Source organism: Charadrius vociferus, unplaced genomic scaffold (genome assembly GCF_000708025.1).
Source record: "Charadrius vociferus isolate BGI_N301 unplaced genomic scaffold, ASM70802v2 scaffold225, whole genome shotgun sequence".
Classification (NCBI taxonomy): Eukaryota; Metazoa; Chordata; class Aves; order Charadriiformes; family Charadriidae; genus Charadrius; species Charadrius vociferus.
In genome coordinates this window covers 1,195,940-1,207,714 of record NW_009648638.1, presented here as the reverse complement: position 1 = coordinate 1,207,714, position 11,775 = coordinate 1,195,940, and the positions used below count along the sequence as shown (strand labels likewise).

The 11,775-nt window shown below is 61.5% G+C and overlaps 1 protein-coding gene across 1 annotated transcript in view; it reads left to right on the top strand.

Annotated features, from left to right (window-relative positions):
- Positions 1–3,947: 3,947 nt before the first annotated feature.
- EPB41L1 (erythrocyte membrane protein band 4.1-like 1) overlaps positions 3,948–11,775 on the top strand; it is a 28,065-nt gene continuing 20,237 nt past the window's right edge. Inside the window, exons 1-10 of the mRNA XM_009886332.1 lie at positions 3,948–4,106; positions 4,899–5,063; positions 8,098–8,202; positions 8,280–8,322; positions 8,994–9,069; positions 9,361–9,579; positions 9,685–9,772; positions 10,101–10,253; positions 11,036–11,133; positions 11,282–11,457. Coding sequence (XP_009884634.1) covers positions 3,948–4,106; positions 4,899–5,063; positions 8,098–8,202; positions 8,280–8,322; positions 8,994–9,069; positions 9,361–9,579; positions 9,685–9,772; positions 10,101–10,253; positions 11,036–11,133; positions 11,282–11,457 — 1,282 coding nt within the window. The remainder of the gene's footprint in view (positions 4,107–4,898; positions 5,064–8,097; positions 8,203–8,279; positions 8,323–8,993; positions 9,070–9,360; positions 9,580–9,684; positions 9,773–10,100; positions 10,254–11,035; positions 11,134–11,281; positions 11,458–11,775) is intronic.

The window sequence follows — 11,775 nt, the reverse complement described above, 5'->3', positions numbered from 1 at the left end:
GAGAAGGCCCCGGAGATGCTGGGAGGGCTGGAGCCCCTCTGCTGGGAGGACAGGCTGGGAGAGGTGGGGGGGGTCAGCCTGGAGAAGAGAAGGCCAAAAAGGGGAGACCTCAGAGCCCCTTCCAGTGCCTAAAGGGGCTCCAGGAGAGCTGGGGAGGGACTCTGGGTCAGGGAGGGGAGCCATGGGACGAGGGGGAATGGTTTTCCACTGAAAGAGGGGAGATTGAGATGAGATACTAGGAGGGAATTCTTTGCTGTGCGGGTGGTGAGCCCCTGGGGCAGGTTGCCCCGAGAAGCTGTGGCTGCCCCATCCCTGGAGGTGTTCAAGGCCAGGTTGGACGGGGCTTGGAGCAACCTGGGCTGGTGGGAGGTGTCCCTGCCCAGGAGGGTGGAACAAGATGATCTTTAAGGTCTTTTCCAACCCAAACCATTCTGTCATTCTTTGACATGGTGCCAATGCCCCGCTGGCTCCTGAATGCGGCCGTTGTGGCTGTGCCCGGGAGCGTGGTGGTGCCAGCGTGTCCCCCCCTCGCCTGCACTGCCCGTGCCGGGGCTGTGCGCATCTGCAGGGCTCAGCTGCCCCGGGGTCGCTGGCTTCCCCATCAGCCCCATCTCCCTCAGGGCATCTCCTGGACCTTTACTCCGGTCACGAGTTTGCCCCAGGGCTTGCCAGACCTTTGCCACGAGTTTGCCCCGGGGCTTGCCAGACACCTTTGCCGGGGCTCTGCCAGCCCGGCACTCCCGTGTTGTGCTCTCACCTGCTTCAGCTGAAGTTTAGGGTCCCTGGATCAGGCTCCTTCCCCATCGTCACAGGGTTTGAACTAGGGTTTGATATGCAAAAGTAGTGCTGGCTGGGAGAGATGGGATGAATTCCCAGCCTGCCACCCTTGAACAACCCCCGTCATTTCCTCAGCGATCAGTGCTTCCCAGTGCAGGGAAAAAGTAGTTTGGAAGAAGATTTAGAAACCTCGAGTGAAAAACTCAGTGTGTTTTTGGCCCAAAGTGATGGTTGTCATTTTTAGCGATTTCACACCGATTAAAAAGTTCACACGCTGAGATCCAAACAGCGGTGGCGGGGAATGGTCCACACAGGGATTGGAGCTGGGAGCCTGCAACTGCTTGAATTTGCAGTGGAAAAGCAGCGACTCTGTTTCCTCTGTGGAAAAAAAATAAACCACTGGTGACCTTTGAAATCTTCTCGTGCCCCCGGCTGAGCACTGGGGTCTGTGAGGAGAAGCCGAGCTGATGGTTCTCAGGCGCCGGTGACGGGTTGTCCTGCCTGTTCTGGCCAGGAGAACGTGGTCCTGCAGCAGGGGGGTGAAATCCTGGCTCTTTTGGTGTGAACCAAGTCCCTCTGCGGTGACCACACAGCGGTTGCACAGCCAGCACGGCCAGCAGCAGCGTCACTGCCTGCCCGGCTGCGGGAGAGGGTTGCTCCCGGGAATTGTGAGCCCGGCTGCGGGAGGCACAGGCTGACCTGCGCCCTCTTTGCTGCCCGTCCCTTCCCTTGCCTCCTCTCCGTCCCCACCTCCCCCCGGGAGCCAGTTTTAGCAGTTTTTCTGGGTAAGGTTTCACATCTCCGCATTGTGCTGAGGACACCTGAAAGGCAGAGGTGGGACATGAGCTGTGGTGTGAGAAGTGTTTTCTGTGTAAAAGAAAGTTGGCAAGTTTGCGGATGACACCAAGGTGCGTGGTGTGGTTGGCACGCCAGAGGGACGGGATGCCATCCAGAGGGACCTCAACAGGCTGGAGAGGTGGGCTTATGTGAACCTCATGAAGTTCAACCAGGGCAAGTGCATGGTCCTACACCTGGGCTGGGGCAACCCACAGTACCAGCACAGGCTGAGGGCTGGATGGTTGAGAGCAGCACTGCAGAGAAGGACTTGGGGACTCTGGGGGGTGACAAATTGGATGTGAGCTGGAAATGTGCACTGGCAGCCCAGAAAGCCACCGGCATCCTGGGCTGATGCCCAGCAGTGTGGCCAGCAGGGCGAGGGGGGGATTGTGCCCCTCTGCTGTGCTCTGCTCTGGGGAGACCCCCCTGCAGTGCTGCCTCCAGCTCGGGGGGTCCCAACAGCAGAAGGACACAGAGCTGTTGGAGCGGGGCCAGAGGAGGGCACGGAGATGCTGGGAGGGCTGGAGCCCCTCTGCTGGGAGGACAGGCTGGGAGAGTTGGGGTTCTCTGGAAAAGGCTCCGGGGAGTTCTTATAGCGGCCTTTCAATACTTGAAGGAGACTTGTAAGAAAGACAGAGAAAGACTTTTTTACTAGGGCCTGTAGTGACAGGACAAGGGGCAACGGTTTTAAATGGAAAGAGGGTAGGGTTAGATTTGACATCAGGAAGAAATGTTTCCCTGTGTGGGTGGTGAGCGCCTGGTGCAGGTTGCCCAGAGAAGCTGTGGCTGCCCCATCCCTGGAGGTGTTCAAGGCCAGGTTGGACGGGGCTTGGAGCAACCTGGGCTGGTGGGAGGTGTCCCTGCCCGGGGTAGGGGGGTTGGACTAGATGGTCTTTAAAGGTCCCTTCCACCCCAAACCTTTCTGTGGTTCTAAAAGTGGTCTTTCCTTGCCTGCCTTAGGTCGTGGTCCTGACCGGGCTCTTGCTGTCCCATGCCTGCTAGAACAGCATTTAGGTAGTTGGGACTTACAGAAGGTGGTGGTGGTGGGATGTCATGTCACTGAGCAACCCCTCCAGCCCCAGGGTGGCTGTGTCTGTGGCCTGGAGCTGCACTGGGATCTCATCCTTGTGTTAGTGGTGCCGGGGCTGGGGCAAAGCCCAAGGTTTGGCAGCTCAGGGAGAAGCCGGCTCCCTGCCCACGTCACGTGGGCTGTCTTTCCCAAAACAGGAATCAGAGATATCCAGTATGGGCTCCCCCACTCCAAAAAAGTGCAGTTTTTCTGGTGTTGCGGGCATTACTCAGGGCCGCTCGTGTGGCTGCTCCGTGGACAAGGTGGGTGATGTGACCGTGGGCAGATGCTGCCGACTGAGCCAGCTTGTCCAGCCGCAGCCACAGCCCTCAGGCGCACCGGTGGTGGCGATCCCAGCAAGTCCTGCATGGCTGGACACGGCCCGGGAGCCCTGCCATGGGGAGCTGGTGGGGCCTGAGCAGCCCGAGTGGCGGATGGGTGACAGTCACAAGGGGTGCTCAGTGACCTGTGTGTGCGTGGACCATCCCAGGAGCCCTCCCCAGCTCCACGCTGCGTTTGCATGAAGGCTGCAAAAACATGTCACTGAGTGTCCTGGCACAGAAAGTGCCTTCCCTTCCCCTCTTCCTGGCCCTGGGTTTGTTTTCGCATCTCGCACGGGACAGGCAGCTGGAGCTGGGGGCAGGTTCTGTCCCGCCGCTGCGCAGGGACCGGCCACGCCGGTCGTGGGAACCCAGCGTGCTGCTGCTGCTGGGAAGTCCAGAGGGGAAAAAACCCCAGCTGTCCCGGATGCAATATGTGGAGTTGTCCATGTTTGCAATTTCCTGTGTCAGTGCAGCCTTTAACCTGACTCACAGCCTGGCTTTTCCTCCCAGAATAAACCCTTCCACTCGTAAAAAATACTGGTGAAGGTACCGAAGGCCCCGGGGCAGCGGGGAGTGGGGGGTCATGGCCGGCCCTGCTCCCTGCTGTGAATGCGGGGATGGGGTGTGAGCCCGTGCCCTCACCGTGGTGGGTCCCTGACACCGGTGTCCCTCCCCGCGCCGCTGGCTTCTCTTCTCTGGCTCAGCCGGGTACGAAATCCAGACCTCCTGTGCTGCTGCCCTTAGCAAAGCCACCTCCTGGCAGCACATCTGTGCGTGTGGGCAGAGATGGGCAAAGATGGACAGGTCCCACAGGTGCCCATGCGGCCAGGGCACCCCGGGGTGCTGGCTTCCTGGCCGGCGTCCTCCCTCCCCCCGTGCCAGAGTGACACCTCCTGTCTCTCCTTGTGGGTGGCGGTGGCAGAGCAGGGTGACCAGCGGCCATGACGACGGAGACGGGCCCTGGTTCGGAGGTGAAGAACGCACAGGAGGAGGCTCCGCAGCAGCAGCTGGAGGCGGCCGCAGCCACCAACCCCGCTGGCCGGGACGCTGAGGCCAATGAGAAGCCCGGGGCCCAGTCTGACGCCCGAAATACAGAGCCGGTGAGTGGGTGACAACTGGGTGCCGTGAGGTGCGGCAGAGAGGAAGGAGCAGGAGAGGACGGGGACGTGCCACCGCTCTCTGCTGCCCATCGCCGTGTCCATGCTGCAGTGGGGGGGCTGCAGGGAGCCCAGTGAGGTGGGCACATCCCCTGTGCTGTTGGCCCCAGGGGTAAACCCCAGAGGGGAGTCCCCTACAACCGGGGCAGTGGATGGGCTCTGCCGGCTGCCTGCCAGCTGCCTGCACGGGTCCTTGCAGGCAGGACAGGCAGGAGGAGCAGCATGGGCAGGACAGGCAGAAGGGTCAGCGTGGGCAACCTGGAGCGCTGACTGTGCTGGAAATGGCACTGCTGTGGCTGCGGGCCAGGGTGGGGGGAGAAGGAGGTGGCCTCGTGTCCCAGAACTGAGCTGTCCCTGGCAGGGCTGGGAGCGGTGGCCGTACCCCGATGTCTGTCCCCCCATGTCAGCCCCGGAGCCGCCAGGGAGCTGCGATGCTGCCAGCGGGCACGGTGCTGCCCTGGCCATGCCTGCTGCACCGGGCGGCGGGGCAGGGAGGTTTCAGCTGCTCAACTGACTCTGGGCTCACGGGTGTCCGTTTTCCAGGGACCCTGGTTGTGCCGGTGGCGTGGGGTGGGGGAAGTGGGCTTGGCTGTGGACTCTGAAGAGGCCACCAGCCTGACCCCCATCAGCTGCCCTCCTCTGCCTGCTGTTGGAGGGCTTGTCCCGGCTGTCTGTCCATCTGTCCATCCATCCTGACAGTGGTGCCGGGTGACTCGGTGCGTCTTCCCGCTGCAGGGCACAGAGATGGAGGAGAAGGACTACAGTGAGACGGATGGGCTCTCTGACAAAACAACCCCCAGTAAGACCCAGAAGTCACCCCAGAAAACCACCAAGAAAGTGAAGAGTGCCCTCTGCAGAGTGACCCTGCTCGATGCCTCCGAGTACGAGTGCGAGGTGGAGGTGAGTCCCAGCTTCACAGAATCACAGAATCTCAGACTGGTCAGGGTTGGAAGGGACCTCTGGAGCTCATCCAGTCCAACCCCCTGCCAGAGCAGGGGCACCTACAGCAGTTGCACAGGACAGCTTCAGGGGGGCTGCGCTGGCATCAAGGAGAGGACACGTCTCAGGCCAGGGACCCTGCCCACCCCAGCGCGTCCCTGGTGTCAGGGCTCTTCTAGGGACAGCTCTGTAGTACCTCTCTCCGAGGGAAGAGGATCCACAGAAATGTTTTGAAGTTGAAATTTCAAAATAAGGCAAAAAATCTGGAAAGACAGACCCTAGCAGGGAATTTCAGCCCAGTGGAATCCAAGTTTGGCAGCTACTCGCAGTAGAAAACAGAATCTAAAAAGCAGAAATGGAGTAGGTGGGGGATAGAGTGCTGCCTGACAAGCCGGGCACGGCACATCCGTGCGCCAGCCTGTCTGCTGACACCTCGGGAGCACAGCGTGTTGGCTGTCCCGTGTGCTGGGGCGAAGGATGCGTGTGCACGTGTTGGTGCGAAGAGGCTGGCATGCATGGGCCCTCATGGCTGCCCCAGGCGGGTTTGCATCCATCTGGGGAGACCTTATTGAGGCCTTCCAGTCCCTAAAGGGGGCCTACAGGAGAGCTGGGGAAAGACTTTTTACTGGGGCATGTAGTGACAGGACGAGGGGGAATGGCTTTAAACTGGAAGAGGGCTGGTTTAGATTAAACATTAGGAAGAAGTTTTTCCCTGTGAGGGTGGTGAGCCCCTGGCGCCGGTTGCCCCGAGAAGCTGTGGCTGCCCCATCCCTGGAGGTGTTCAAGGCCAGGTTGGACGGGGCTTGGAGCAACCTGGGCTGGTGGGAGGTGTCCCTGCCCAGGGCAGGGGGGTGAGAACTTGATGATCTTCAAGATCCCTTCAACCTAAACCATTCTATGATTCTATGATCCTCCCCGTGTTCCCCTGGTTGCTGCTGTCACTGCAGTGGGGGACAGAGGGGACTGGCATGGGCCTTGGCACCAGGAGATGCTGCAGCGCTGCTTCAGCCACTGGCAGCATAGGGACCTCTCCCTTCTAGTCCATGCTGGGGGACACACAGGGTTAAATCAGGAGCTGAGCTGGTTTTGGGGAAGGGTCCTGTGGCCCTCCCGCAGCGGCAGAGGCAGCTGGAGGAGCGGGACTTGCCGGCAGCACCCGTTTGTGTCCCCAGGGCCTCCGCTGTGTCCTGCCTGTGGGTTGGGGAGCGCAGCGCTGCTCTGGCCCGCGGCATTGTCCTGGTGGGAGGGATGTTTTTGAGGACTGGCGGCTTGGCTTAAAAATACAAAAACTGAGGTTGTTTAGGAGCAGAAGCCCCGGAGGCTTTGCCGGGGAGAGCTTTGCGCTCGCTGCCGGCGAGCGGGCAGACGGGTTTGTGTTGGCAGCAGCCCAGGGCTGGCTGCGCAGAGCGGCCCTGCGTCTGCGTGCGGGTCCTGCCTCCCCCCGGCTCCCGGCTGCGCGGGATTGACCGTCAGGAGTGTGGCTGCCTGGGACCGGGGAGCACCTCGAGGCGGTGGGGGGGTCTGGCCCCCTGCCCGTGGCGCAGGCGAGCGGGGGCCTTTGATCTCAGTGCGCCGGCAGCCCTGACTCGTCACTTCAGCGGTAAAATTTGTCACAAAGCTGTGGGAAGATGGGCTGTCGGGAAGATGAAAGCCTTCCCGAAGAAGAAAAGGAGCAGAGCCTTCCCCAGGGACTGCGAGGTGGGGGACAGACAGGAGCAGCTTGTGTGAGACCCGGTGGGGTTATCCGTCCCCCAACTCTGCCCGTAGCGTTGGCCAAACACGACCGGCACGCAGGCAGAACGCCGGGTCGCAGGGTGGCTGGCAGCTTGGCGGGCAGAGCGGTGCCCCTCGCCGGGCAGGCGTAAGGACGAGCTCTCTGCTGAGGTGGTGCAGAGGATGGGGTCAGTTTTTAGAGAGCCGCCGCTCACAAAAAAAAAGCCAGCTGGGGCACAGGGGAGAGGGTTCAGTGTAGAAAGGCTGGTGCTGCAGTTCTTTCTTTCTTGCCGTCCCTGTGGGAATAGCTGTGCTTTGCCCGCATGCTTAATTAAGGCTTAATTCAGTACAAATCAAAAAGGGGAGTCAAAGCGTTCAGTGTGACACCCCGGCACGTGGTGAGTCCCTGCCTTCAAAACCCGGGTCAGCAGGAGGGAGGACACTGGGGAAGGGTGACAGCAATGGCTGGAAAAGCTTTGGAGGGCAGCAGGAGCCCGGGGCTGCAGTCGGGGGCGGTGAACCGCTGGGGCTGTGCCGCTTGGTGCCCGGGGCTGCCATCCTTGGGGCACGTGGTGAAGGTGCCTCCGGTAAATGGATGCCTTGGAGAGGGGAGCTGGGAGCTGCCAGGCTGTAAATAGGGGAGAAACAGGCATGGGAGGGGTTGTTCTTTCATCTCCATGAGCGAGCCTGTGCCTCGCTGCCACCAGTGACGAAGAGAAATTCAGGGGAACTCAAAGAACCACCAGATAATGAGGGTGTTCTCCGTCCCTGCGCATGGCTTGGACTCTTTGGGGCTCTCGTTTGTCATGCGGTGCCTCAGGACCCAGCTGCCACCGCCACCAGTGGGGAGAGCGTTGGGAAGGAGCTTGTCCCATGGGCAGCACCAGCTACCACGAGCTCTGGGGCGCGTTTGTCCCACCTTACTGGTCTGGAGTGGCGGTGCCCAAGCTGGCTGGACCCCTCTCTGGTTTGGCATCACCGTCTCATCGCATGGTGGGGGATGAGCCGGTGGGCACCGGGTCCCTCTGCGGGACCTGCTGCCTGCACCACACTGGCTTGGCTCGACCATGCCCCATCCCCGCAGCCCTGGGACTGCCTGGGGGTCCCCAAAGCGGTGCTGCCGGGGGAGAGGGCTGCCAGCCCCTTTTGGTGGTCACCTGGATGGCCAGGGCAGCCTCCCTAGTGCTCCCTGCCTGCACCCAGTGGGGGCTGCCTGCGCCTGCCGGGTCTGCAGGGGAACAAGGGAGCCGGCTCACCATCGGCCTCTCTGTGTCTCCGACAGAAGCACGCCCGAGGCCAGGTCCTCTTCGACATGGTGTGTGAGCACCTCAACCTCCTGGAGAAGGACTACTTCGGCCTCACCTTCTGTGACTCGGACAGCCAGAAGGTGAGCACAGGGGGTCCCTCTGTGGCCACCCGCTCCATGGTGGGAAACCCCCCTGACCTGCTGTCTCCTCGTTGCAGAACTGGCTGGACCCCTCCAAGGAGATCAAGAAGCAGATCCGCAGTAAGTCCCTGGGGAAGGTCCATCCTCCCCAGCCCTGGGGCATCCCGCGGGGCTCCTGGGTGGCTCAGCTGGGGCTGTCCTCCAGCAGGTCCCCTCCAGGGCAGGTAGGGAGGGGACCTTTGGCAGTAGGCCCGGGGACAGGGATGCTGTTGCTCGTTCAGCTGCCTGTTTCCCACCTCTCCTCTTGGCAGGCGTGGGGAGCAAAGGGCCCTGTCTGTGCCACCGGAGAGCTGGCTGAGACCTGGTCCCTCTCTGGGCACCATCCCCACCTGCCCTGAGCAGGGAGGAGAGGGATGGGGGGAAGAGTGAGGGGCTTGCTGGGACAGGTGGTTTTGCCTGTGGTGTTGCCTTGCTGGGGTGGCAGAAGGGCGTGTTGCCCAAGGTGTCACCTTCTGGGACATGTAAGGCTTTTGCTGTGACATTGGTGGTCACGCTGAGCTGATGGCTCCTGAAATTGTGATGCCTTTCTCTCCCCAGCTGTTTGGGGAGGATTAACCAAGTCATGCTGGTGTCCCGATGGCTGTTCTCCCGGCAGCTTTTGGAGCCCCCTTGTCCCTGCCCTGTGCGGGGCTTGGGGGAGTCATGGGACCCTTAGTGGATGCCCAGACGCTCCTGCACCCCTGCGTGCGGCCAGCGTGGCTGCTGTCCTTACTGCTCTCTCCCCTCCCTAGGCGGGCCCTGGAACTTTGCCTTCACTGTGAAGTTTTACCCTCCAGACCCTGCCCAGCTCACGGAGGACATCACGAGGTGAGGATCACCCTTCCATGGGCACAGGTGCTGGGGCAGCTCCCCGGGGACGGGCTGGGAGCGTGAGCAGGGCTCAGGCGGGACGTGGGCAGCCGGGGGAATGTCTGCGGTCTCGCTGCCCTCCCTCTGCGGATGGCATGTCTAAATCAGGCAGAGCGGGGCCTGGAAGGTGGCCATGGGAGGTGGCAGTCCCCGTGGAGAGTGGTGCGAGGTGGGATGCATGCTGCCGCTTCCCGGGGAGCCCCAGCCTGCTGCGGAGGGCACGATCTCACCCTCTGCCCCCTCCTGCAGATACTACCTGTGCCTGCAGCTCCGTGCGGACATCATCACGGGGCGCCTGCCCTGCTCCTTTGTCACGCACGCCCTGCTGGGCTCCTACGCTGTGCAGGCCGAGCTGGGTGACTATGATGCTGAGGAGCACGTGGGCAACTACGTCAACGAGATCCGCTTCGCCCCCAACCAGACGCGGGAGCTAGAGGAGCGCATCATGGAGTTGCACAAGACCTATCGGTGAGCCCCAGGAGAAGATGGGCTGGTGGTGAGGAAGGCACCAGGCAGCTGGCCCATGCCCGGTGGGGCGCCTGGCCACGTGTCCCCGTCTCTGTCTCCCTGCAGGGGAATGACCCCCGGGGAAGCCGAGATCCACTTCCTGGAGAACGCCAAGAAGCTCTCCATGTACGGAGTGGACCTGCACCATGCCAAGGTACGGGACCGTGGGGTTGTGGGGCTGCCAGAGCGATGGCCAGTGCCACCCCATCCTGCCCTGCTGCCTGCACACCAACCCCTGCCCAGTCCCTTCCTCCCACAGTGAAGGTTCAACCAGGACACAGTCCCGGGCAGCCGCTCTGGGTGGCCCTGTGTTGGACCAGGGGACCTCCAGAGAACCTCAACCAATCTGTGATTCAGTGACCTCTCTGTCAGACGGTCCCTCGTAGCAGGGCACTGAGCAGGAGGGAGCGTGGTACTGCTGGCCGAACTGGTTCTTACTGGGCAGCTGAGCAGTCCCCTCCTGTCCCTCTTGCCTCCTCCAGGACTCGGAGGGCATCGACATCATGCTGGGTGTCTGCGCCAATGGCCTCCTCATCTACAGGGACCGACTGAGGATCAACCGTTTTGCCTGGCCCAAGATCCTCAAAATTTCCTACAAGAGGAGCAACTTCTACATCAAGATCCGCCCGGGTGAGGTGGGTGCCACGCGCCAGTGCAGCCCTGGGGCACGGCCGGGTGCCTGCTCTGCTGGACTGGGGCTGGCTGGTGGGGAGGTCCCCGCCTGGCTCCAGCCTCTGCCCCAAGTGTCCCAAGTCCAAGGTGGCCAAGAGAGCCCATCTCCTGTGGTGTGTGGAGGCCTTCAGCAAGTGCTTTCTTGTTCACGCTTTCATTTTCTCAGTGGCAAAGTGACTTCAGCAGGCTGAAGGCACCCCAGGCTCCTTTCCCCACCAGCCAGATGTGGTGACCCCACTGGCATAGGGAGGTTGCCCAGGAAGGGGGGCTGAGGGCCATTTTTGATGTGTCTTCTATGCTTCACAAAAAAACCTCAGGAGGCTTTTTCCTTCACTTTCTGACTTCATTTTCACTCTTCTCACTTTTATGTGCACTGATGGGAGAATGCATTTCCACCCACGTCTTCCAGCAGGCGGGAGGGCAAGGACAGTGCATGTAAAAGGGAGAGCGATGCCCTCTCACCAAAATGAGCTGTAAAAGGTTTTTGTTTCTTGAGGGAATTTATCTTGCACTGAAAAGCCATTTACAGTTGAGGAAAGTGCTTAGGCCAAAAGTGTGGGGGCGTGATCCCACCACCCAGAGGGACTGGGCATGGACCTTTCCAGCACTGCTTTGAAGATGACTTTTTTGCATGGTCACAGCTCCTGCCAGGGGAACCTGAGGGCCTTGGCAAGGCAGGTCCCATCCCATCATGTCCTTTAGGGCAGGATCTGCCTGTAATGGAGTGTCTCTGTCTCCCCTCAAGTACGAACAGTTTGAGAGCACCATTGGCTTCAAGCTGCCCAACCACCGCTCCGCCAAGCGTCTCTGGAAGGTCTGCATAGAGCATCACACCTTTTTCAGGTGAGGAGACCGTCTCCAAACCTTCTCCAGGCCTCTCTTCTCGGAGGCAGACATGCTCCGGCCTCTGCCACAGTGGGTAAATGCGGGTGGTGGCGCCGGGGGGCACGGCTGGGGCTGGCTGACGGCACTCCACCTCTCTCCCCCCTAGGCTGGTGTCCCCGGAGCCACCCCCCAAGGGCTTCCTGGTGATGGGCTCCAAGTTTCGCTACAGCGGGCGGACGCAGGCACAGACACGGCAGGCCAGTGCCCTCATCGACCGCCCGGCTCCTTTCTTCGAGCGCTCCTCCAGCAAACGGTACACCATGTCTCGCAGCCTTGACGGAGGTATGCCCCAAATTGGGGAGGGGGAGGGAGATTGGTCGGCTGGCGGGAGCGAGGGGGGATGCTGTTCAGCTCACCTCTGCGAGCTGTGCGGCTCGTTTGGCAGGGTTAGAGCAGCCATCAGGCTTCCTTCTGGAGGCTGTCCCCAACCATGTCCCCATTGCAGAGGGTCTGTCCCCACCCCAAATGATAGCTCAGAGTGCGCACTAGCAGGGGGACACGGCAGGGCTGGGGTCAAGCAGCTTGGGGACAGGGCTCCCTGTGCCCTGGGACCCCCGGGAGCAGCCGTCCCTGCTGCAGGGCGTTGGGGGCTCCTCGGCC